Source organism: Schistocerca piceifrons, chromosome 3, assembly GCF_021461385.2.
Source record: "Schistocerca piceifrons isolate TAMUIC-IGC-003096 chromosome 3, iqSchPice1.1, whole genome shotgun sequence".
NCBI lineage: Eukaryota > Metazoa > Arthropoda > Insecta > Orthoptera > Acrididae > Schistocerca > Schistocerca piceifrons.
The window spans coordinates 779636076-779663032 of NC_060140.1; the positions used below are offsets into that span (position 1 = coordinate 779636076).

Sequence of the window (26957 nt, forward strand, 5' to 3'; positions counted from 1 at the left end):
TGCTCCTTTTTTGCGCGCTCTTACAGAAACATCCTGTATTCAATTTCGTCATATGATGACATGGTTGGAGACCATGGCTGTTATTTGAAGACAAAAGTTGATGGTGTTGAGACAGCAACCAGCTTCAAATTTATTTTCAGCTCCTTTATTCAAAAGGTACCTTTACCCGTTTCAAATCATTACGATTCATCTTCAGATGGTTTTCACACTTTCATTACAACATGTAGAGCGTTTTTTTACAGATTAATTGTCCTAAAATATAAATAATACATAATGCTCCAAACCGATATTTCATGTAAGTCACATCCAATGCAAATATGTAACGCAACCATCTGTGTGGCGTGCTAATAATTATGTATTATTTATATTTTAGGACAATTAATCTGTAAAAAAAACGCACCACATGTTGTAATAAAAGCCTGAAAACCGTCTGAAGATGAATCGTAATGATTCGAAACCGGTAAAGGTACCTTTTGAATAAAGGAACTGAAAATAAATTTGTGGCTGGTTGCTGTCTCAACACCATCAACATAGTGTATATTGAGACCTTCGAGACAGCTTAAGTATGTCTTTCACCCTGTTTATATGGGGCTGCCAAACCCAGATTTCGTAAACCGATTTCTCAATACTGGGTGGTCATCTAAACACTTTGAAATACAATCACAATTTCCCTGAGACATTTAAGCCTCAAATTTATCTATGATAACGTTGGGAGCTGAAGAAGTTATTTAAAATTTGTGCTGCAGCCAGAACTCAAACCCAGGTCTTATTACTTACTGGGCAGATATGCTGACCAAAACAATCAACATAGCTACACAAATCACCCAAGTCAAATACCCTTCCCAGCACAAACTCCAATTCACATCTCCTCTTCTATAGTCACTATTACCAGTGCTCTCGGACATTGAAATAGCACCCCAGCATTGGACATAAAGGGGAAGTGCTGTACTATATGTGATCGTATAGATCTTAAATTAAATTTCCTGAGACATTTATGTCTTTTATCTATGATAACGTTGGGAGCTGACGAAATGAATAAAAATTTGTGCTGTGGCCAGGACTTTTTTTTGTTTTAAACAATACGTAAAACTTTATTCAATTCACAGGTATATAGAAGATATAAGGTAAGTTTTAAAATTCATTACATTTCGTTTTCAGTTTTCCATTTTCATAGTTATTGTTTTTATTGCATTGCTGTGTTGAGTTCGTTTATTTCATTTCTAAAAACCTTTTCCGTTTGTATTTAAATTTTTTGTCGAATTTGAGTCTTTCTGGGTCACGATAATGGACTTGACAGTTCTTAATTATAAGTTCTTGGCAGCGATAAATGTGAACAATATTTTTCTAATGTATTAGAAAACACAAAGACATATAATTGGCAATTGATTTTGTGCTTATTATTGATTTGGTGTAAGAAGGGTGATTTGTTGCTTTTGCTTTCACTTTAACTATTCCCAGCGAAGGCATTGGTGTAGAACTGAACACAAACAAACACTGCAGTCGACACTGAAAGAGAGCTTCACGGAAGCACTTTGACGGTTTTTCTGGTATGGCTGGAAGGCGTGGCGCTGGCTGCAGCGGCGGGCTGGAGCGCCGGTGGGCGTTGCCGTGGGCCGCTGCCCTCCCTCAGCTGGGCTCCGTCCGCGGCTGTCGGGCTGACAGTGACGTCATGGGGCTGCTATGGTTCTCTTGAAGGCTGCTTCTATGGTGATTCTGAGGAAGTTCGAGAATTCTTTTTTGTACCCTTTGGATCTCATGGCTTTATTGTTTTCCTATCATAAGTATGAGAGGCATTCCATGACATCTTTTTGGTTTTGTTCTACTACTGCATACAGTGTTTGACCTAAAATCCAAGTGGTGGCTTGTTTCTTTGGTCTGGGGAATGGTTGAATGTCCAGGGCGATTAACAATTCGATGTTTATCCTTTCAGTTGTACTTCTGTTTATCAGTGCCAGCATAGTTTTGCGTATCTCCCATATTTGTTTCATTTCTCCACATTGGAAACGATGTTCCAAGGCATCGTTTTCATTACAGGTCTGGCACTTTCCTTATGGCCTGAGGTGAATTGCTGATAACCTTTCATTTGTGGTTACAGTGTTGATTATTGCTTTGTACCACGTCGCTCTGACATTCGTACTGAGTGTGCTTTCGTGCAGGTTGCGCCACACTTGTCTCTCGTAATGTAGATGTAAATAGGACACGCTTTCGAGGTACATTATTATTATTATTATTTTCAACATTTGTAATTCACTTTAGGGGGATTTCCTGACATCTGCGGCGTCATGTTTCATGTAATAATTACTTGTCAGAGCTCTGTCTATGTGGCTTCAGGTGTTTTTAAACGTTAATAAAAATCATCATGTATAGAAACAAAGGCACATCTACAGAATGGCACACAGTAAAGAGGGGTTCACACATGTAACAAAGGCGTCGCCACAGCTAACAGCATACTGCAGTTGCATGTGCAACTCCCAGTTTTCAATGGCTCAGCTTCAGAGGTGCAACTTCTGTCATGCCACAAAAAGTTCAATTTGTTTTTACTTTTTTGCTTCACTTGCCAAATTGTGAAACAAAACAACTACATTAAATTAAAGAAAATCCGGGAAATCCACAGCAAGTTTATCACCCGCATATTACAAACTTTAAAACAAAACAACTGCATTAAATTACATAAAATCCAGAAATCCACGGCAAGTTTGTCATCTGCAGGTGACAAGCTGTAAAACAAAAAAACTGCATTGAATTACACAAAATCCAGGAAATCCACAGCGTGTGGTAACAAGGTATATGTACAAAATGTTTGCTGCTTTTCAAATACGTAAATACTGTTTTTAAAAACTCAAATTTATTTGTGTACCAGTAGTAAAAAGCTTTTTTCCTGTTTTTTTTTTTTTTTTTTTTAAGATACCAAAAAAATCATTGATGACGCTGAAACTTCAGCGAAACATGTATGGGGAATAAAAATAAAAAAACTATGTTTTGTTCAAGGCACAACCTCTCCAAAAACAAATCCATTTGCACATTATATGCGGGAAATAGCCCTGAGTGTGATATGGCATCTGTTAAACTAAAAAATAGTTTTTCAAAATGACTAAATCAACGAATAGCTTACAATAAGAGTCTAAAATCTTGGAAGACTGAACTGTCTGCAGATGGTATTTACATAGCAGTAAGTTGTTGGATAGTTCGCCATAGCAGAGAGAATTTTCATCTTTGAATGTTATTTCTTTTATAAATATATTTGTGGCCCCTAATTTATCCCTGCACGAAGTCTTTCTTCAGATCTAGCATTTGGGTTTCATCTCCCTCAATTATTTGATGGATGTATGACAATCTCTGTTTTCCTCTACAGTTTTTGCCCTATCTTCCTGTCCCTTTTCCTTATCAATGTTTTCCACAAATTCCTTTCCTCTCCGATTCTGCACAGAACCACCTCATTCTTTACCTTATCAATGCACCTAATTTTCAACATTCATCTGTAGCACCAGACTCCAAGTACTTCAATTTTATTGTTTTACAGTTTTCCCACAGGCCATGTTTCACTATCATACAATGCTGTACTCCAAACGTACAGTCTCGGAAATTTCTTTCTCAAATTAAGGACTATGTTTGATACTAGTAGACTTCACTAGGCCACAAATACCCTTTCTGCCAGTTCTAATCTGCTTTAGATGTCCTCTATGCTCTGTCCATCATTGGTTATTTTGCTGCCTAGTTAGTAGAATTCCTTAACTTCATATACTTTGTGTTCATCAGTCCTGATGCTAAGTTTATCACTATTCTCATTTCTGCTACTTCTCATGAGCTTCGTCTTTCTTTGATTTACTCTCAGTCTATATTCTGCACTCATTAGATTGTTCATTCCATTCAGGAGATCATGTAATTCTTCTTCACTTTCACTCAGGATTGCAATGCCATCATCAGTGTATCGTATCATTGATACCTGTTCGCACTGAATTTTAATTTCACTCTTGAATTTTTTTTTTAATTTCCGTCATTCAATAGATTTATTAATTCTCAAAATCTCGTCACAAAGTTAGGTACAGGTGTTGTTTTTAATAAGAGTAACACAATGACTCATGAAAGAGTAAAAATTACTAGCTGCTCTGATGTTCTAAGAATAAATGTGGCCTGTCGCTGCAGGCATATTAACGCGCTCCACGCGGTGAAAATGCTCAGCGTCTGGACGATGTTCTTCTGTCTTCGCACACACTTGAGATTGGTGTGAGTGACTATTGCACGTGCCGCACACAGTATCAGCACAGTCTGGTATCAGTGTGTACTAGCAGTCACTTAAAACAAAGTTATTACACTTTGATAGTTTACAGAGTTTGACTGATATTGGTACAATCCAACTGTGATGACTTTTATGTAGAAGATATTACTCACATGATAAGTACATTTTGTAAAATGTTAACTATCATTTATTTTTTAAATGTCTCTTTTCTAACAGATTTTCAGAACTTGTATTGGGCAATAATAAGGTTATTTGCTGATGGCTGGTATAGAGAGCAAGACTGATAACAGTGGATACTTAATGCGTTCAGAAAATACGCGAAAATAAGAAGAAACATTTCAAACTGTCAAGAAAAAAAATAATGTGAGGAATGGAATTTCAAAAAATAATTACCACACATTGTAATCGATCCGGAAACACACAGAGAAATTCATTTAGAAAATGTCAAGAAATATCGTCAGAATCAGAATGGTATTGAGAGGCTCATTTTACACAGTTGTATCATTACCTGCTACTGCACAGATATCAGAAAAGTATATGTTTGTTACAGCACGACCATCAGCAGCAACTAACTAGAGATCTCTGCTCTTAGTTCGCATTTGTTGCTGCAGAGACTGGCAGGGGCCACTCCACTATGCTTTGGACATGCGTGTGTTTGTCTCCTGCATCCTTTGACCCACAATGGACACTCCAGCCACCCTGTCATTTACACCATTCCCTCCTCTGTTTGCACTATCACAACATGGTGCAGCCCACCACCCTATGTCCACTCTTCCCTTCCAACAGTACGGTCACCATTTGCAGTTACTTGCTTTACCTACACTGCCTTTCCCATGGCTTCTTCTACATCTTCTACCACATTCTTTGCCTATCCCCCACTTCCAACTTTTCCCACACCACCCACCTCCTCAGCAACTCCAGATAAATAACAGCTCTTTGAGCTACCATTGCAAAGCCTGAAACCACATTGCAATCAACACGTGTTTCAACCTACTTGAGCCTGCAGCAAGGACCAGCACTACACCACATCCTGCCTCCTCCAGTTCCCTAGCCCCCATACTATACCAAAGTCAACAAAAAAACGACAAAAGTGCCCTAAACACAGACTCCACTACTAGCAACATAACCAAAAAGTCACAAACAACTCCTGACCCTACCGAGCGCATGAACACTGCTGTTTCCCCTGCACCTTCTCCCCTGGCTGTTTCTACTTTCCTATCTCCAGCCCCGATCCAAATTCCTACATCCCAAATCCCTCATTTTAAAAATATGAAAATACATCCGTCACACCCTCATCACTCAAATCATCCACCCCCCCTGCAAAGATTCTATCCTCATCAAACCCACTAATGTCAACTCCCACTCCGACTTCCTCTTCAAAATCCCACATGTTACCTTTGGCCTTCATGCCTCCCTCACTCCCTTCAGCATCATTTCACATCCGAACAACCACAGCCGCCTCACTGTCCCTCAACTTCACAGCTGTAATAACAAAGATTGGCCCTAAGATCACAGCAGAAGATATAGTTTCTGAACTCTATTCGAGTCTTGCTTTAGATATCCATAAAGCCTGCTGTATCTACAATGCCTTGTGTCCCACCTGTTTCATGTGAGTCTTCACAGAGTCTGCCCCCTGCACCGATCACCACCTCACAGAGGGAGCCCTGATTTACAACCACTGGCCTAAAGTCGAAATCCCCTCACTAGTCTACCATGTCAAAAATTCCTCATTTATAATGACCACCTGGCTCCTGACTAAAAATTCCAGCCTCCTCACCTGCTCTCACTGTAAAGTTTCCAACTTTTACAAAAACTGTCCCAACCTTATTTCCCCTCCCACCTGCAACACTTGTAATGACCTACTTCGTCCAGTGCTAGGCTAAACCCCCACCCGTCAATCCAGAATTAACAGTACCCATCCATCCTACTGATCATGCTATCCATCCAAATGATTCACTCTGCCCAACTCCCATTGCCGAAGACATCATCAGATTCCTCACCACTGCCCTCCAAAATATCCACCCCTTCCAATGACTGCATACCCTACAACAAATTTCTCTAACTGCCTGCCCTGTTTTCCACCTCAGCACTCAGGCCACATACTCCCAAAACCAAGACCTACCATTCCCCTGGCCAGAGGTAGAGTTGAATTGGCCACAACACTACTCAATACTCCCACCGAATGCCTTATCCTTAGCCTCTTCTCCAAAAACTTGTGCTAATATCTACATCTCACCTAATAATCCTATCCCCTACGATTTCCTCACCCACATTGATCGTACCTTTTCTCCCATATTATTGCCGCTAACCTCAACATCCATAGTAGATCCCAGAATTCCAGTGATTGTGTCAGCTTACCAACTTCTTCCTAAGTGATATTGTCCTGATCTCACAGCACACCTATCCTGAAAGCAACACCACCCCATATGTTGTCCTTGCATTTCCTGGCCTCCTTGGACACCTCACTGCAGAAGTCCTTGATCCAATCTGAAGTGACCATCTACCTGTTCTCCTCACCAACTCCTACACACATCATCATTTCCATGCTCCCCATCCCAAACTCCATCCAAATGTCAACCAAGACTACTCCTGTATCAATCTGAAAGCGTATGGGGCATCTGTAGATACCCAGATTGGAAGCCACCCCCTATTCTTCCAGCAACCTGATGATATCTCGCATGTCAGGGTCTTCCCGCAGCACACTTTGTCGGATGCAATATCTGCCCCCATAGCTACCAAGGCCATATATTCTCATCACCCCACTCTTCCTCCAAAAGCTACTCCTTCTCTGAGAATTGCATTGCCAGTACTGCTTCTTCTTATAGACACATGAGTGGGATACACACATCCGCCACTGGCAAATACAGAGACACATCAGGAACTCACTTAATGCTGAAAGACACCAGGACTACTGCCAGACATGCACCAAACTCAATGCTACATTCCTTGTTAACTCTTGCAAGTACTGGAAAGCTTTCCATCGACTCACTGCCAATAACCCAATACCTCATTACCTGATCCTTCTCAACAACCTTCCATTACTTGACAACCAGAGCAAAGCTGATACTTTGCGTCCTATCTCTGCAACTTATTTTCCACCCCTGATGACCCTCAGTTTGATTACACCCTCTTCCGTACCATCTACGAATGTACTAACACTGCTCTCCCACCCCTGGCTTCCAGCTTCCAATACTTGGATAAAATACCACAAGCACAATTAAAGACACCAGTCACAGCACGACATAAACAAATACTTCATAGCAAATGCAGCACATCTCCCTGGTCACAACTGCATCACCTATCAACACCTTAAAAGAATGTCCCCTCTCCTTTCTCATCACCTTTGCAACTCTTTATGCCACTGTCCACTCCACAGGTTACTATTTTGAGCTGTGGAATGCCCACAAAATCCTAATATTCATTGAATAACAGAAACCTCCTACTGATACCTCTTCGTACCACCCCATCTGCCTCATCTCAGTGTTCAGCAAAGTCTTCAAATCCTTCCTCTCCCAACGTAATCTTCAATACCTGTACCAACACCAACACCTTCCCATTAACCAGTGTGGCTTCTGTCCCATCTTCTCTTCTGACGACCAGCTCCAGCTCCTGCGCCTCACCTGTCTCCATTCCCACCCATTCAACACCCGTAAATCCACTATTTTTGTCTCCCTATACCTAGAGAAAGCTGATGACTGTCTACGGCATTCCCATATCATTTACAGACTCCAAACTCACACACTTGCAATTAATTACATCCACCTTATTGCATCCTTCCTCTCTAATTGCCCATTCTTTGTCACCATTAACAACACCATCCCTCACACATTCCACCCCACTGCAAGTGTGCCCCAAGTCTCTGTCCTCTCTTCTCTCCTCTATTTCCTCTATAAAGCCGATGTGCCCAAACCATTCCCACCACTCCACCTCCTTCAATGTGCTGATGACACCACTTTCCTCATTCTCTATCCTACACTCCAGAAATCCCAATGATTCCTGCAAATCCACCTCATTCAGTTTACTTCCTAGTGTAACCAATTGTTCCTCAAGATCACCCCTTCAAAAACCCAGACAATTATCACATGACACACCATCTGCACCTTCCATCTCCTTAACTTCTATCTTACCATTTATGACCGTCCTATTTAGATAACTAATACACTAAAATTTGTCTGACTAACAATCGACCAGCAAGTATCATGAAAACCTCACCTGCTAACCATCCACCAGAAAGCCCACAATTGACTGAAATTACTAACTGTCCAAACTTGGGGATTGCACCCCACCACTCTCTTCCACACCTATAAATCCTTGATCAGTCCCATCCTTTGTTATGTGAATGTTGGATGGATCTCTGCCCCACCTAAGTTCTATCAGCCCCTGCAGATCCTGAAATGCCACGCATTCCGCCTTGCTTTCTGTAATTGTTTACCCTCCCTAACAAGAATCCTTTACCAACTCCTCACATTCCCACCTCTCCTCACTCACACTTAACACCACTGAAGAATCTACATGATCCACAAATCTGAGCCCAATACCCCAATCACTTACTCTCTACTTTCCAGTCCTTGTATCCTGCCTTGCCTTTACCAATACATCCCTCCACCTACACACCATCCACATGCTCTCCCAAAGAAACTTCTAACATCTTCCCCTCCTAGATCATGAACTCTGCCCTGACATTTACCCATCCTACCAGCTACAGGTCCACCCCACCCAATCAACTTTATCAGGGTTTCCTCTCCCTCCCCTCCCCAAATTTCCTCAACCCCCTGTTTCCCCAACTGGCTTTCTTTCTACACCACCTTTTCCCCAAAAGTGTCACCACTTCCCCTTTCTGCTCCACCCCCTCTTCTGTCCCAACAGCTGCCCCTATTCTATCGCTGCAGTGCAATAGTACTCCATCCTTACACCAACACATTCCTACTCTCCTCACCGACCAACCTTTTCCCCTCCAACAGCTGACTGCTTATCCCATGATAGGTCCTTCCAGTTTCTAGTGTCAGGAAAAGGGCTTATTTTAAATATCTGTGTTTTAGCCAAATGTTTTAACTGTTTTAAATGTATGTTTGTTGCATTTCATTATGTCTTTTATTATTGCTGTTTTGTAACTACCAATGCAAAAATTCATCTATCTTATCTCTAAAAGTGTCCATTTTATTTTTCACCTTTACATTCAATGTAAATATATTCACTATCTGTTTCTTGTTTATCATCTTCAATTTTTTACTGTCAATTGCCTGTACTGCTGACAGACCCCTCCCCCCCCCCCCCCTCCCGCCATAATGGGCGTGGAGCATCTGGATTTGCGATATTCCAGCTACAAGTAGCAGCATCAGAGGAGTTGCACCTGTGTCCTGTCTGCAAGTGACGAACTCCTGCTACAAGATACTACTAGAGATGGCCAGCTGCTTCTATAAAATGGCGCCCATAAATTGTAGAATATTGTAACTTAAGAGTACGGCAGCAAAAATAGCTTTATATAAGAAAAAATCGTGATAAGGTGCGCCGTGCATGAAATATACGGAGGGAAAGATCTTAATATAGAATCTCATAATTTACATCATCAACTACCAAGGTAATCTGACAATTCCTTTGAATGTATGCAGATCAGGAGAAATACATTTGACATCTCATCAATGTATTAAAGATGGGTGTTTGTTATGTGAACACAAACTTTCATCACCTGATAAGTGTATAAGAATGATTGACTAATGTAAGTATGGGAAATGAGTTACTTTCCCTTGAGGTATCCATGGTGTAATGGTGCATCCTTGGCTAGTAATCTGGATCCGCATGGGTACTGGGATCTTGTCACCTGTTCTGTGTACTAAGTTTTGTCTATACTCTTTACACTGCATATCAACATAAATTTTTAAGGTCTTCCCAAAGTACTTGATTTTTAATTGTATACACACTTATCCCAGTATTTTAAAATTTTAAATTCCTAGCTCACGGAACAACAATGCACCTTTAGTGATATTTTTATCGATTTCTTTTTAATTTTTTTTATGTTTAAGTTTTATTCAGAAAGCATGGTCTTACTGATACCTCATTTGCCTTCCTAGTGTCTTATGCTCTCAAGATGTCCTAATTTAGTACTTGATTCAAAGGAAGACTTTCCGACAGTTAAATGTCACACATATGTGTCTTTGTAATGTGCAGAATAGCTAAACATTGAGGAGATGGGCTTTTTGACATTTCATTTACATAGCTGGCACCAGCTGTTTAAAAAATATTTCTATTTTCCCTCAACTAACAAAATTTTTTCATAATTACCTCCATTACTTTCACATAATTAAATATTTGTCTGCAAAATTAGACATCAGGCTGGTCCATTTAATAGCCCGTTGTCCATTTCTCATTCTTAATTTGGCTATGAAAATTAATATAAAAACTCATTGCATAATTTATAGGGAGTCTTGTTTTCACTCCGCTCAAACATTTGACCAAAATGTTTCAAGCGTTAATGAAACAGCAAAATATGTCCTCTTTGCATGCTGCCGTTTGCAAAAACCCTTGTATTGATATCTTGCACCATTCATGAAAAATGACAATTTTTTACGACCACATGATTCTGAATGCGCAGGAAAGGGACTCACTTCACATGTTTTGTCCAGTGTCTGGAGGAGGCAAACACAACAGGGTAGAGGTCTATTAATCATTGGCAGTACAAACATATGCTGAATGATGATACCCCTTAAAGAAATGGCAGCAAGGGACGGGAAACGACACTAGGTGCACTCAGTGTTTATGCCTGGGGGTCTCATTCATCATGTTGAAGAGGCTGTTCTGGCAGCCATTGACAGAACAGGTTGGAACCAACGGCAGATTGTGGTGCATGTTGGAACAAATGATGCCTGTTGTCTGGGCTCCCACGTCATGCATGGATCATTCCAGCGACTGGCAGAGAAGGTTGAGAAGACCAGCCTTGTGCGTGGAGTTTCAACAAAGCCCACAATTTGCAGCATTGTTCCCAGAACTGATTGTGACCCTTTGGTTCTGAATCGAATGGAAGGACTGAACCAGAGTCTTTGAAGGTTCTTTGACAAGCTAGGCTGTGACTTCATGAACTTGCACCATAGGGTTGAGAACTGTAGAGTTCCCCTAAATAGGTCAGGTATGCACTACACATCAGAGGCTGATACTCAGGTAGCTGACTGTGTGCGGGTACACACTAGGATTTCTTAGATTAGGCAACTCTCCACCCAATCCAGATGATAATAGCTGTAGGAAACCCAAAAGTATCAGTGTAAGATGGAAAGAAATGTCTCCCACAGGTTAAAGTATTAAAATTCGAATGGTAAAATGCTGAAGCATTTGCACCAAAGTGCCTGAGTTTGAAGCACTCATGAAAAGCAGTGAAGCTGACTGGAACCTGAAATTAATAGCAGTGATATTTTTGGGGAAAATTTATGTGTATATTGAAAGGATAGGCAAATGGGAAATAGAGGTGGTGTATTTGTCACAGTAGACAAGAAACTCAAATTCACCGAGGTAGAAATTGAAGCTGCATGTGAGACTGTTTGGGCAAGACTCAGTATCAGGGGTGGACGTAAAACGATAATTGGATCCTTCTGTCACCCACCAGATTCATCTTCTGATGTAACCAAAAACTTTAGAGAAAACCTCACTTTACTTGTACATAAATTCTCCCGTCATACTGTAAACATTGGCGGAGACTTTACCATCCAACAATTAACTGAGAAAATTAGTTTGTTAGCAGTGGATATGATAATACATCCTGTGAAACTTTACTAAATGCCTTCTCTGAAAACTACATAGAACAGATAGTTAGGTACCCAACTTACGACAGAAATGTATTGGGTCTAAAGGCAACAAATAGACCTGATCTCTTGGCAGCAGTCCACATTGAAACTGGTATTACTTGTGGCCGCAATGGGCAACTAAAACAAGCAGAAAGATATATATGTGTAGTAGTGTCATATCTCAAAGAGGAACTTGAAACTTCCAGCACAGGGCAAGAGCATGTAGAGGAACTCTGGCTCAAGTCTAAGAGAGTCCTTGACCATGCACTGGATAGATATGTGTCCAATAGCGCATTTCATAATGGTATGGAACCTCCATGGTATAAGCCACTGTAAAGAAATGCCTAAATAAACAGAGATTACTGCATAATTGGTGTAAAACAAAACATGGGGCTACAGATAGAGATATGCAGAATGAAACATGTTTGGCTGTCAAGAGAGTAGTGCGTGAAGCCTTCAATGACTACAGTAGCAGAATATTGTCAAGTGACCTTTCACAGGACTCAAAGAAATTCTGGTCATATGTAAAGGCTTTTAGTGGCACCAAAGTCAGTGTCCACTCCCTAGTGAATGAGGTGAATGAGACAGGAACTAAAATTAAGGCAGCAAAGCAGAAGCTGAAATGCTTAAGTCAGCTTTCAACTGTTCCTTTACAAAGGAAAACCAAGGAGAATTGCCCAAATTTAATCCCCAGACCTCTTGAAAGATTAATGAAATAAAAGTTAGTGTCAGCAGCGTTGAGGAACAGTTGAAATTGTTAAAATTGAACAATACTCCAGGCACCTATGGTATCCCTTTCAGATTCTACACTGAACTTGTGGCTGAGTTAGCCCCTCTACTAAATATATCATAGATCCCTAGAATAAAAAGCTGTGCCTAGTTCTTGGGAAAAGGCACAGGTCACACCGATCTACAAGAAGGGCAGTAGAAGTGATCCACAAAATTACCAGCCAATATCCTTGGCGTTGATCTGTTGTAGTATCTTGGAAGATATTCTGAGCTCAAACATAATGAGGTATCTTGAACAGAATGACTTTCTCAATGCCAAACTCCATGGATTTCGGAAATATCGATCAGCTGAAACCTAACTCGGGTTCAAGGCAACCAGGTAGACGCAGTATTTCTTGATTTCGGAAAAGCATTTGACTCAGTACCGCACCTATGATTATTGTCAAAAGTATGATCATAAGAGGTATCAAGTGAAATTTGTGACTTGATTGAGGACTTTCTGGAAGAGAGGACACAGCATGTTATCTTGGATGGAGAGTTATCGTCAGATGTAGAAGTAAATTCAGATGTGCCCCACGGGAGTGTGTTGGGACCCTTGCTGCTCATGTTGTACATTAATCACCTTGCAGACAAGATTAATAGTAAAATCAAGCTTTTTGCAGATGTTGAAGTTATCTATAATGAAGTACTACCTGAATGAAGCTGCGTTAATATTCAGTCAGATCTTGATAAGCTTTCAATGTGGTGCAGAGATTGGCAACTTGCTCTAAATGTTCAAAAATGCAGAATTTTGCGCTTCACAAAATGAAAAAGGTATTATTCTATGACTATAATATCAATGAGTCACTGTTGGAATTGGCTAACTCCTGCAAATACCTGTGTGTAACACTTTGTAGGTATAGGTAATGGAATGATCACATAGGTTCAGTTGTGTGTAAAGCAGGTGACTTTGGTTTATTGATAGAATACTGGGGAAGTGCAATCAGTCTACAAAAGAGATTGCTTACAAATCACTTGTGTGACTGGTTCTAGAATATTGCTCAAGTGTGTGGGATCTTTATCAGATAAGACTAACAGGGGATATTGAACATGTACAGAGAAGGCCAGCATGAATGGTCACAGGTTTGTTTAATCTGTGGGAGGATGTCACAGAGATACTGAAGGAAATGAACTGGAAGACTCTGAAAATAGACATAAAATATCATGAGAAAGTTTGTTAACAAAGTTTCAAGAACTGGCTTTAAATGATTACTTTAGGAATCTACTACAACCCTCTACATATCACTCAGGTACAGTGGGACATACCCTCTGCCATGCACCTCATGTTGGTTTGCAGAGTATAGATGTAGATGTATATGTAGTCTGGAGCTTTCCCTATCGGTATGTCACTGGGCCTGGTCCTCAGACAGAAACACCGTGCGCTTATCTTCTATACTCTACGGCTGAGTGTTCGGGTGTTTTATTTTGAGTTTCCTTTCAAGTTTCCATTTGGTATTGTATACACAAAGGATCAACGAGTGTTGCTTGTGTTGAACTGTGCAAAAACAGAATTTTATGTGGAATAGTGGCTTGAACTCATATGAAAATTTCCTGGTGTGCATGTTCCCAACAATTCGACAATATGCAGATTAGTGAAGAAATTTCAAGAGACTAGATCGGTGACCAAGTGTTTTAACTGAAAATAAAGCAGATGAGGTAGGGGAGGCCCTGGAAAGGAGTTCGAAAAAATCTCTGCGTCATTTGGCACTTTTAGAGCATCTGCTCACAGAGCTGTGCACAAACTGAAATTGAAACCATACAAAATAAGGGTGCTGCATCATCTGAGGAACTCGGGGTACTGTTGCTCGACGTTGTTATTGCAACTGGCTGTTACAGTCTGTGCATGATGGGAAAGTTGATCCTGAGGCTGTTTTTTTCTGATGAAGCATGGCTGCATTTGTCAGGGTACGTAAATTCTCAGAACAATCAACATTGGAGCTCCAAAAAGCCTCATGAATGACAACAACCTCTGCATGATGTGAAAACAGGAGTGTGGTGTGCAGTAGGTGCAAGATGAAATACTGGACCAATCTTTTTCCATGAAACAATACATTCTGACAGGTATGTGAGCAATATATTGAATCCCTTTATTTTGAGAACTAACACTGAACAAAAAGATGTACGGTATTTCAAGCAGGACAATGCAAAACCCCACATCGCCAATGCTTCTGTGACAGCAATATGAAGTGTTTTTGATGATAGGATAGTTGAGTGGCCTCCTTGTTCTGCAGATGTAAATTTGTGTTATTTTTATCTTTAGAAAATGTTAAAAGATAAGGTGTATGCAGCCAATCCCCACATGGTTGAGGAGATGGAAGACAGGGTTTGGCTAGTCATTTCCCAGAGTCTGGCAGCCGAGCAGCTGAAATTCGTCGAGTGTCTGCTAATATGTTCAGGAGATGTCAGGCTGCTCTTACCACAGAGGGACATCATTTTGAGAACCTACTGTAAATAACGGTAATCTGAAGTTGATCAGATGGCAATGTTGTTTATGCTTAACTTGGGAAAAGTGCACATGCAGCCGACTACCAGCAGATTAGTGTCCGAAAGTTGGAGGTTGCAATGGCTGCCAGATGCGGTGGCAGCGGGCAGTGGCTGCGCCACATGATCTGTGGATCCCTCCTAGTCATATATCGTGATACACCCTGTATACATATAGTCTATGCAGTTTGATGCTACCTATGCAAATTCTTCAAAATTTCATGCAGTCATTTACTTAGTTGTGTGCACCACAGTAACTATGATGAATAATGAAAAGATATTCAGTCATTTGCACAGAGAAGATATTAAGCAGTAAGACACGAAAGAATCAAATTTTTTCATCTAATAGTTTTCTTAAAATTGGATGATTAGTATTTCATAGAAGCTGGTGCATCCATTCCAGTGCTTTGTCGAGAAGACTCAGAGCTGTTGCTGTCTGTATTGCATATGCTGCAAGGACGAAATTAAAAAAACGTTTGAATTCAAACATAGCCAGCTGTAGTGGATGGTCAGCAGTCGCACAGACTTTGCCAACGTAGGACACTTTCGTATCTATAAAAGAAAGTAAGCTACCTTGAGAAGTGAAAGTGGTCAATGGATAGAAAAAATACTTCATGATGCAGGGGATAATGCATCTTGATATGAAATGTTTAGGTACACCCTAGCAAGGGAGGACCTGGGCCATAAAGGAAGTAAGAAAAGATAAGGGGAGAATATCACCACATTTCTGCAATAAGCGGTATGTCCGACAGTCTGACAATGGTACGATGTCGTTGTTATTCGAAGGCTTACACCAGTATAGCAAGGTAGAAGAATTTACCTGCAAAGTGTAGCTCCTTGAAGCTACATGATATTTGATATTTGGCTAAATGAATAAATGGCGACGTTTGTGGTTGAGCTTCCCTGTCTACATAAGGCACAGGGAACAGGAGTATTAGGTAAGGAGCAACAATGAGTTGCATGTTGCTTTTGGCCTGTAACTCCTTAAGAGAATGATTCATTGTTATGTAAGTAATGTCATGCATGTACGACTTGGTCACTTACAACCTTAGTGTAATATGAGTAGTAGTTGGATTCTATAAAAAAATGGAAATGATCGTATGGCATTGTTGGCCTGGAGGCCCCATTTGGGGGAGTTCGGCCGCCGTATTGCAAATACTTTTTAGTTGACGCCACTTCGACGACTTGTGAGTCAATGATGATGAAAATGATGCTGAAGGACACATAACACCCAGTCCCCTGCCGGGAATCGAACCTGGACTCCTTGCGTGGTAGGTGGTAACACTACCACTGCGCTACAGAGGCGGACGGATTCTATAAAGTATCAAATTAAGCCACAAATTTATGAATATGTAATTACTCCTTTTCGTATTTTCTGTGGGCTAGTGTATTTAAACAACCTGGGTAACAGGACTAGTTTTCTATACTGAAGGACCATTTACCTGTTTCATGAGGAACCAGGGTGAACAACTAATAGCTGAACCTAGAATGTACTTGATGGATAATCTTATGTGGGTACAGCACACATATTCCTGATAGTAAACATAAATAGGAATCATGGTATGAGGAACAGTAGACTGGAAATAGAAAATTTGTTACTGGATTTGCAAGTTAAATCCATGGACTGATGTAAGCACATGTGAGGGTTAGAAACCATGCTAAGATGATTCAAGGTAATTTAAAACTTAAGAGAGTAATTCACTGTAAAGTAAGGTGTTATAAAGTATAATTTCTAGTTTGGGATGGAACACACAAAAAAAAATAAAACAACAGCAACAATAATAATAATAATAATAATAATAATAACAGTATTGTCACTGTTACTTATTGAAGATGTGAGTTGAAAAGTAGTTAACACTGATTTAGTTTACCTGTAGGATAAGATCATTGCAACATCATCCATCTAAGCAGTAGACCATGGGGTGTAAGAGATCACATTGGCTTAAATCTATATGTTATACCTTGCTCTTTCAATACAACAAATGATGTCCATGTGTTTTAACAATAATTTTCTTTTTTAGCTTAATAAATGTTTACCATCCATCTTCTGTGCACAGAATTTTTGTTTTCTTTGTACATGTACCATGTGCTGGGGTGAATGCAGCGTATCAGTGAAATGGGGCAGTGATACAACAGTGCATTGCAGCACTTGCCGCAGCGAGCGATTATTCCAAGTCGCTTGTATTCCACATAGGAGATATGCTCCAGTCCATGGAAGCCCCAGGAGTTGGAGACTTTGGAAGGAAAATCAGTTGCTGGTTTACAGCCCTGACGTACTATAGATGCTGTAAAAAGCTAATGTTGTATAACTGTAAAAATGCAGTATACCTGTAGCAGGAAATGAATGTGTGTACTGACAAGAAGAAGAGTCTGAAATCATTCAGCAGTCATTGGTCTTTTAAGCAACCGCCCAGGCTGAAACAAGCATCCCAGCAGAGGAAAAGGAGTATCAAGCCCGGTCCACTGTATTTCTGTAACTGATTCTAAGTGTAAGAAGGTAAAGGTTGTAATTTACAGCGACCATACAATATACACACAAACAGACCATGATACATGCAAAGCGGAGCTCTATTTGATTATATTCATTTGATCCAAACGGTTCTTTTCTACACAGGTCATCAGAGGTAAACAAACAAAGCCCATTTCTGTTATGATATGTGTGGATATTTGGTAACAGAAGATAAATTAAACTTTCATTTATTTCAAAATCTGTATGCAGTTCTGAAAGTTATTTCAATATATTTCTCTTACTTTGGAATTTGATGATTTGTCACTCCTCTGAATACACAGTCGCTCTCACAATTGAGTGTACTCCATGTTAAGTACAGTACTAGTATAAAAAATAAGCTTATTTACCCAGATTTCACAATGTGTTGACTAGTTTCAGGGACAAATAAATATATCACAAGCATGTTTTGTAACTAAACAATTTTTTGTTCAAATAATGGAAAAATTTTGAGACTGCTCATGAATATTGCTGTTGCCACACTAGTGAACAACACATTTTGACCTCACATAACTGCATTATGTCCCAGTATCACTGTACAGTCATTTACTACAAAACTAAATTTACTTGTATCTATTGTCTACAATTTATGGTGATTTGTCACTGTTATACATGGAATTTAAATTTAGTGATGCTTTCTGAGAATGCACTGAGGATATCTTATGGTAAATTATGCCAATCCTTTACTTCTCTACCAACATACGAGTATATACTTGAATTATTGTTTCACAATTTCACACTTGTTTGTACTGATGGTCTCTTTTTCCCTCGTATACATCCACTGGTCTATGTCCTACGTCAAGCAGTTCCACCTCTGCCCTATGGGATAGGGGCACCTATCAGCTCATTTGTGGGCAAGTGCAGGTAGCATAGGCTATCTGCAAGATGGCCAGACTGCATGCGTTGTGTGCACCCATGTCATACTTGGCCACCCCCAGCCACCTGGCTTGCATATCCTGCAGCCCAGCTGCAGGCCTGCCTGCATGTCAGCCATTTGGTTTGCTCATCCCTCCCTACCTGCCTGCCCCTTGCCCATCTGGCTGACTAACCCCCCCCCCCCCCCCCCCCCCCCAACGCTGCCCCCTTCTCCCAGTCAAGCATGTGAGCTGCAGCAGCCTAGCTCTTCTTGGTCTCTGTGTGAGACTACCACATTTCAAGTTCTTATTTATTTCTGTGACATTATTTGTCCTCCTATAGTCTCCTAATATATAAAGGGCTGGCCTCTGCTGCAGTATTTCTGTCTGTTCTGAAAGGCAGTCATGCTAGTTGTCCCAAATCCCTGCAGCATAATCCATCTAGGATCTCACAAGGAGCAAGTAGGCTTCTCCTTGTACCCTTGCTTGCACCCTTCAAAACCCTCAATAACATGTGCAGGGACTTATTTGCTTTGTTTGCTGTCTAATCTATGTGTACTTTCCCAGAAATTTGAAACATGCAGCAATAATGACGTTACACAATAAAGATTTCTTGAAACAATGTAGGAATTGCTCTAAATTCAGCTACAAAATCTAAAAGCGACTTAAATTTTCTGAGTATACAGTATGGAATTTTGTGATTATTTACCATTAAATAGAAAGAAAAAACTCAAATTGAACAATATTTTATTTACAGTTTTATCAATGATTCAATAAGTTAAAAGAAGCTCTTTCCTCTTATCTACATCCATTCCCCTAATCCACTGTGAATCACACTGTGGAGAGCGTTTCCCATTAAGTATTTCTTCCTGTACCATACAAGGGTGGAGTGCAGGAAGAATGTCTGCTTAAATGCCTCTACGTGTTCTTTAACTAGCTTAAAACTGTCTTCTACATCCACATCTATGTGATTATTCTGCTATTCACAATAAAGTGCCTGGTAGAGGATTAGTGAACCAACTTCAAGCTGTCTCTCTACCGTTCCACTCTCGAATGGCGCGTGGGAAAAATGAGCACTTAAATTTTTCTGTGCGAGCCCTGATTTCTCTTATTTTATCGTGATGACCATTTCTCTCTAGTTAGGTGGGTGCCAACAGAAAGTTTTCGCAATCGGAGGAGAAAACTGGTGATTGAAATTTCATGAAAAGATCCCGTCACAATGAAAAACGCCTTTTTTTTAAAATGACTGCCACTCCAACTCACGTATCATGTCTGTGACACTATCTCCACTATTTCGCGATAATACAAAACGAGCTGCCCTTCTTTGTACTTTTTCGATGTAATCCATCAGTCCCATCTGATGCGAATCCCACACTGCACAGCACTACTCCAGAAGAGGGCAGACAAGCTTGGTGTAAGCAGTCTCTTTAGTAGACCTGTTTCATCTTCTAAGTGTTCTGCCAATGAATCGCAGTCTTTGGTTGGCTCTACCCACAACATTATCTATGTGATCGTTCCAATTTAGGGTATTTGTAACTGTAATCCTTAAGTATTTAGTTGAATTTACAGCCTTCAGATTTGTGTGACTTATCACGTAATCGAAACTTAGTGGATTTCTTTTAGTACTCGTGTGAATAACTGCACACTTTTCTTTATGCAGAGTCAATTGCCACTTTTTGCACCATACAGATATCTTATCTAAATCATTTTGCAATTCGTTTTGGTCATCTGATGACTTTACAGGGCAGTAAATGACACCATCATCTGCAAACAATCTAAGACGGCTACTGAGATTGTCTCCTATGTCGTTAATGTAGATCAGGAACAATAAAGGGACTACAACACTTCCTTGGGGAACGCCGGATATTATTTCTGTTTTACTCGATGACTTTCAGCTTATTACTACGAACTGTGACCTTCCTACAGGAAATCATGAATCCAGTCGCACAACTGAGGCGATATTCCATAGGCAAGCAGTTTGGTTGGAAGACGCTCGTGAGGAACAGTATAGAAAGCCTTCTGGAAATCTAAAAATATGGAATCAATTTGACATCCCCTGTCAATAGCACTCATTACTTCACGAGTATAAAGAGCTAATTGTGTTTCACAAGAATAATATTTTCTGAATCCATGCTGACTGTGTGTCACTAAATCGTTTTCTTCTAGGTACTTCATAATGTTCGAACAGAGTATATGTTCCAAAACCCTACTGCAAATCGATGTTAGTGATATGGGCCTGTAATTCAATAGATTACTCCTACTTCCTTTTTTGGGTATTGGTGTGACCTGAGCAATTTTCCAGTCTTTAGGTACGGGTATTTCTGTGAGCGAGCAGTTGTATATAATTGATAAATATGGAGCTATTGTATCAGCATAGTCTGAGATGAACCTGAGTGGTATACAATCTGGACTGGAAGCCTTGCTTTTATTAAGTGATTTAAGCTGCTTTGCGACACCAAGGATATCTGTTCCTATGTTTCTCATCTTGGCAGTTGTTCTTGATTGGAATTCAGGAGTATTTACTTCGTCTTCTTTGGTGAAGGAGTTTCGGAAAATTGCGTTTAATAACTCTGCTTTAGTGGCACTGTCATCAGTGACTTCACCATTGTTATCGCGCAGTGAAAGTACTAATTGCGTCTTGCCACTGTTGTGTTTTATGTATGACCAGAATCTCTTTGGGTTTTCTGTCAGATTTTGAAACAGAGTTTCGTTGTGGAAATTATTGAAAGCATCTCACATTGAAGTACGTGCTATATTTCGAACTTCTACAAAGCTGCTCTGTAAGAGTGATAAATTGGAAACTGTAACATATTCCTATATCCCTCAATAACGATTCCTGAAACTTGGCAAGTAAGCTTTTGTGGTACAGTTGGCACCTATTTACATGTGTCTGTCACTTCAGGATTTTCGATATCTCTGAGGCACTCTCTCATTAGTCAAACAAAATTGCATCCAACTGTGTTGCTCTCCTTTTGCATATATTGAATATCCCCCTGTTAGACCTAGAAGCATCAAGGGATCAACAATTTAGTATTGGAGGGCAGTGTGGAGGGTAAATATCATAGAGAGAGACCAAGAGATGAATACACTAAGCAGATTCAGAAGGATGTAGGTTGCAGTAGATACTGGGAGATGAAGAAGCTTGCACAGGATAGAGTAGCAAGGGGAGCTGCATCAAACCAGTCTCAGGACTGAAGACCACAACAACAACAGACCTAGTTAGTATAGACCCTACAAATCACAGCAAAATTGGAAGAGAGCACACAAGAGGTTTCTGTAAGCAATCTTCTTTGTAGATTAATTGCATTTCCCCATTATCCAACCAATGTATCATGGCTCTGCCACCTACTTTACCTACGACTGAGCCTAAACGATGATTCCATTTCCTACACCCATGAATTGTTATACTCATATATTTATATGAGTTGACTGATTACAAATGTGACTCACTGATATTGTTAAGTCATATGTTTGTGTGTTTTTTAAAATGCACAATTTGGCATTTCTGAATATTTAAAGCAAGATGTGAACCTTTACACTACGTAGAAATGTTACGAGGGCCTGGCTGAATATTCATATGCCTTTTTCAACTATCAGTTGATTTTAGATAATTGTATCATTTGCAAAAAGTCTGAAGTTATTAAATTTTCTGCCACATCATTAACATACAACAAGAGTCCCACACACTTTCCCAAGCCATGTCCGAGGTTACTCTACAACGTTCAATGGCTCTCGATCCAAGAAACTCTGCCAACTTTGCTAGGCTTACCATTACTGATGCCTGGGACCATTCTATGCCACGTAGGTCACTGTGTGCAACCTTAAACATATGACAAGTCATCACTGAAAAATGCCTGAACTGAAATCATTTTAATGTAAAATTGATAGGCTTTGATAACAAATAACCACTGTTTATTCAAAGCATAATGCTGTATGAAATTAGTCTTTTAAAAAATCAATGCTGACAGACCAAAAAATGTGTGTGTTACAATGCTTTCAACATTATTAGAGAATTAATTAAAAAGAAACACCTTTGGGCAAACAAGATCACAGCTCCATTAGAAATTCTAACATACTTGTTGACTCACAATTAAGCAACCTAAAACTACCGCCCATAAAATCAAGGGCAATAGCAAAGTATCTCAAGATTAGTGACAGTACTGGAGGTTTCACCTACCAAGCAACAAACACAACTCCATCCTCTACGCCAGTTACCTCTACAGGGTCACTTCAGAAGCAGCAGTTCTTCAAAGCAAAATCACACAGTGATTTGTATTAAAAGGAGTCAAGTATCTGCTTCAGTAACATATGACATTCCCAGCTTTTTGTAGTAGAATTAGTTTCTCTCAGAATTATAGCGAAATTACGACCATGATATCAGAATGTTACCAACACAAAAAATATAAGCACTTATTCAACAGCAATGAGAAACATTCAAAACAGAGACGTAAGAACTATTCGAAGGTACCTAATGAACTTTAGGAATCACAAGCAAAAAAAAATTAAAGATGATTAAAAAATTTAATTGTATACAAAAATACAATGAACAATTAAAAAATATATAATTGTTGCCTGAACTATTTCACTAAATAAATAATTATAGTTTAAATAATGAGGATTTTTTCATTTTCGTCTTGACTTCTTGTTTCATCTCTTGCGAAAGCCAATCAGGAACACGTTTCTTGGTGCCCTGCACTGTGCTTTCACTGTTACGAAGTTCCTGATGTTCACTTGACTTCTGGTTACTTTGACTGCTGTTAGGAGGATTGTCACTTGTTACAGATGACTGTTCTATTGCATTTATTTCACTTTCCTTTGGACACTCATTTTCGTCTACAGTAATAATCCTGTCTTTGTTGTAGCTGTCACTTTCATTTTCACACATTTCTTCATGCCTTGCACCCTTATGTTTTATGCCACCATCATTGAAGCTACCACTATCTGCAGCAGTAGAAATTTCATGTTGAGGAGAATAACCTTTAAATGTCACTTCAAATGCGCTTCCTGATTTGCATGATAGTTTTTCAACTTTTTCTAAATGTTCTAAATCATCAACATCAAAAAGTAGTTCATCACCATCTTCCCATCCACTGGAATCCTGCGATGCTGATGGCTTTGCACAAAACCATTTGCCATCATCCTCATCATGTGGAGGCGAAACCTGAAACTTTTTAACCTGATGCTCGTACTGTATGTCTGCGGTCCGTTTAAATTCTTCCAACATCATAAGAAAGCTGCCACCTTTTGTAGTTCCATATTTTTGGGTCAAAACAGCAACAGCTATTTTCAGGTGTTCCCAAGAAATTTCAGTTGGACAATTTTCTTTGATTGGACGGAGTCTTGATATATCTGCAGGGCAGAGTAAACATATTAATACAATCTTAAACAAAAAATACTGAGGTAAATATTCAAAACATGGAAAGTCCAGGATAAAATAACAATGATATAGAAAGGACAAATAGATGCTTGCCATATAGACGAGGCACTTAGTCGCAGATAGGCTCAATGAAATGACTAAAATAAATAAGGTTTCGGACAAAGTCCTTCCTCCAAGATAGAAAACACATTCTCACTCACTCACACACACACAGCCACTATTTCACGATGCTGGAGCCCAACTCTGACTGTATCTGACATGAGCAGCCATCTTCTGGTGTGTGTGTGTGTGTGTGTGTGTGTATGTGTGTGTGTGTGTAGGTGGGTGGATGGGGGGGGAGGGGGTAAGGAGGTGGCATGGGGTGGGGAAGTGGATGTGGCTGCTAGGTGCACTGTTCAGAAAGCTGTGCTGAGGGACGAGGCTGAGATGTGCTGAAGAGAAAAAGAGATGAGAGGAGAGGAGAGGAGAGGAGGGAAATATAAAAACGGGAAAGACTGATGGGTGCATTGATGGGATAGAAGGTGTGTGTAATGCAACAGTGGGAGAAGGGAAGCAGCTATTTAGGTGAAGGACAGGGCTAGTGAAGGTTGAGGCCAGGGAGCTCATGGGATTGGAGAGTATGTTGTAGGGAGAGGTCACACCTGTGTACTTCAGAAAAGCTGGTGTTGCTGGAAAGAATCCAGATTGTGCAGGTTGTGAAGCAGTCATTAAAGTGAAGCAAATTGTGCTGGGCAGCATGTTCAGCAACTGGATAGCCCAACTGTCTCTTGGCCACAGGTTGTCGGTGGCTATTCATGTGGACAGACAACTTGTTAGTCATCATGCCCATGTAGGAAGTGGACAGTGGCTTCACCTTAATTTGTAGATCACATGACTGCTTTCACATGTAGCCCTGCATTTGATGAGGTATTAGATACCTGGGACAGTACCAGAGAAGGAGGTAGTGGGAGGATTTATGATCATATCTTGCATCTAGGTGTATTGCAGGGATATGAGTCATGAGCCAAGAGGTTGGAAGCAGGGATAGGATAGAAATCGATAACGATATTGCTAAGGTTTGGTGGGCAATGAAATACGACTGTGGGAGAGGTGATGTGGTTAGTGGGAAGGATATTCCTCACTTTAGGGCAAGATAAACGATAGCTGAAATCCTGGTGGTGAATGCGATTCTGTTGCTCCCGTCCTGTGTGGTTGGTTGGTTTAAAAGAGGACGGAAGGGACCAAACTATGAGGTCATCGGTCCCTTGTTCCAAAGGAAACAATGCCACAAGGGTTAGAATAAGACAATGAGACTTACAACACAAAACAGAATGAAAGGAAAAACTACAACAACGACTGAAGGGCAGCACAAAGACACAAGAAACAGGTAGAAGAGGTTAAAACAAGAAGGCAGGTTACCATGGCTGACTGACCAAGAGGATAAAAAGGAAAAGCCAGCCACTCTGCAACACATTAAAACCTCCACCCTGAAAGCACTAGAGTGAGAAAGTTAAAAGTCCACTGCAGAGTGGCTAAAATTGGGCAGTCCAGCAAGAGATGGACGACTGTCATTCGTGAGCCACAGCGACACTGAGGTGGGTCCTCGCAATGGGGGATGTAACCATGTGTCAGCCACGTATGGCCAATGCGGAGCTGACAGAGAACCACAGAGTCCCTATGAGAGGCACGCACGGAGTTCTTCCACAAAATCGTAGTTTCCTTAATGGCACGCAGCTTGTTGTGCGTACTGAAGTTATGCCATTCCATCTCCTAAAGCCGCAAAACCTTGTGGCATAATACTGAACACAGGTCAGTTTCAGAGGAGCCGATCTCCATAAGTGATTTCCATGTAGCCTGTTTGGCCAGCCTGTCGGCAAGTCCGTTGCCTGGGATTCTGACGTGACCTGTGGTCCAGACAAACACCACTGAGCAACTGGACTGTTCCAGGGCATAGATGGACTCCTGGATGGTCACTACCAAAGGATGATGAGGGTAGCACTGGTCGATGGGTTGTGGGCTGCTCAAGGAGTCAGTACACAGGAGAAATGCCTTGCCTGGGCATGAGCAGATTTGCTCAAGAGCAGGAGATATGGTCGCCAACTCTGCAGTGAAAACACTGCAGCCATCTGGCAAGGAGTGCCGTTCTATATGTCCTCCACGAACATAGGAACATAGGCGAAGCCAACCTGACAATTGGCCATCGAGCCATCGGTGTAAACCACTTCATGGCCCTGGTACATGTCGAGAATAAAGAGGAAGTGATAGTGGAGAGTCACAGGTTAACTGAGTTCTTAGGGCCATGTGAAAGGTTCAGGCAAAGCCGCGGCCTAGGTGTATACCATGGAGGTGTTCGTGAATGAACCTCAAGTATAGGTGGTAAAGGCAAGGACTCCAGTTCGGAGAGAAGGGATTGCACACGAACTGCAATTGTACGCCCTGACCTGGGCCACTGATGAGGGAGATGAACCTCCGTGGGCAGAAAAAGAAGACGGTAATTCAGATGTGCAGGAGAACCACAAACATTTGCGATGTAACTGTAGAGCAATTGTACACTCGTAACCTGAAATAGAGGGACTCCGGCCTCCACCAGGACGCTGGTCACTAGACTCGTCCTAAAAGCTCCTATCGCTAGGTGAATGCCAGTGGTGCACTGGGTCGAGTACACGCAACGCTGAGGGTACCGCCGAACCATAAACCACACTCCCATAGTCAAGGTAGGACTGAACAAGAGCTCTGTAGAGCTGCAGCACCATAGAGTGATCTGCAGCCCAGTTGGTGTTGGCCAGGCAGCAGAGGGCATTGAGGTGCTGCCAGCAATACTGCTTAAGCTGGCGGAGGTGAGGAAGTCAAGTCAATTGGACTGAAAACCAGTCCTAAGAATCAATATGTCTCCACTACAATGATGGATCGTCATTAAGGTAAAATTCTAGTTCCGGATGAATGGTACAACGCCGACAGAAGTCCATAACACACGACTTTGTCATCT

General features: G+C 40.8%; 1 protein-coding gene across 1 annotated transcript in view; it reads right to left on the reverse strand.

Moving 5' to 3' along the window:
* Positions 1-23163: 23163 nt before the first annotated feature.
* Positions 23164-26957, reverse strand: part of LOC124787764 (Werner syndrome ATP-dependent helicase-like) — a 247402-nt gene continuing 243608 nt past the window's right edge. The window contains exon 17 of the mRNA XM_047254645.1: positions 23164-23964. Coding sequence (XP_047110601.1) covers positions 23213-23964 — 752 coding nt within the window. The 3' untranslated portion in view covers positions 23164-23212. The remainder of the gene's footprint in view (positions 23965-26957) is intronic.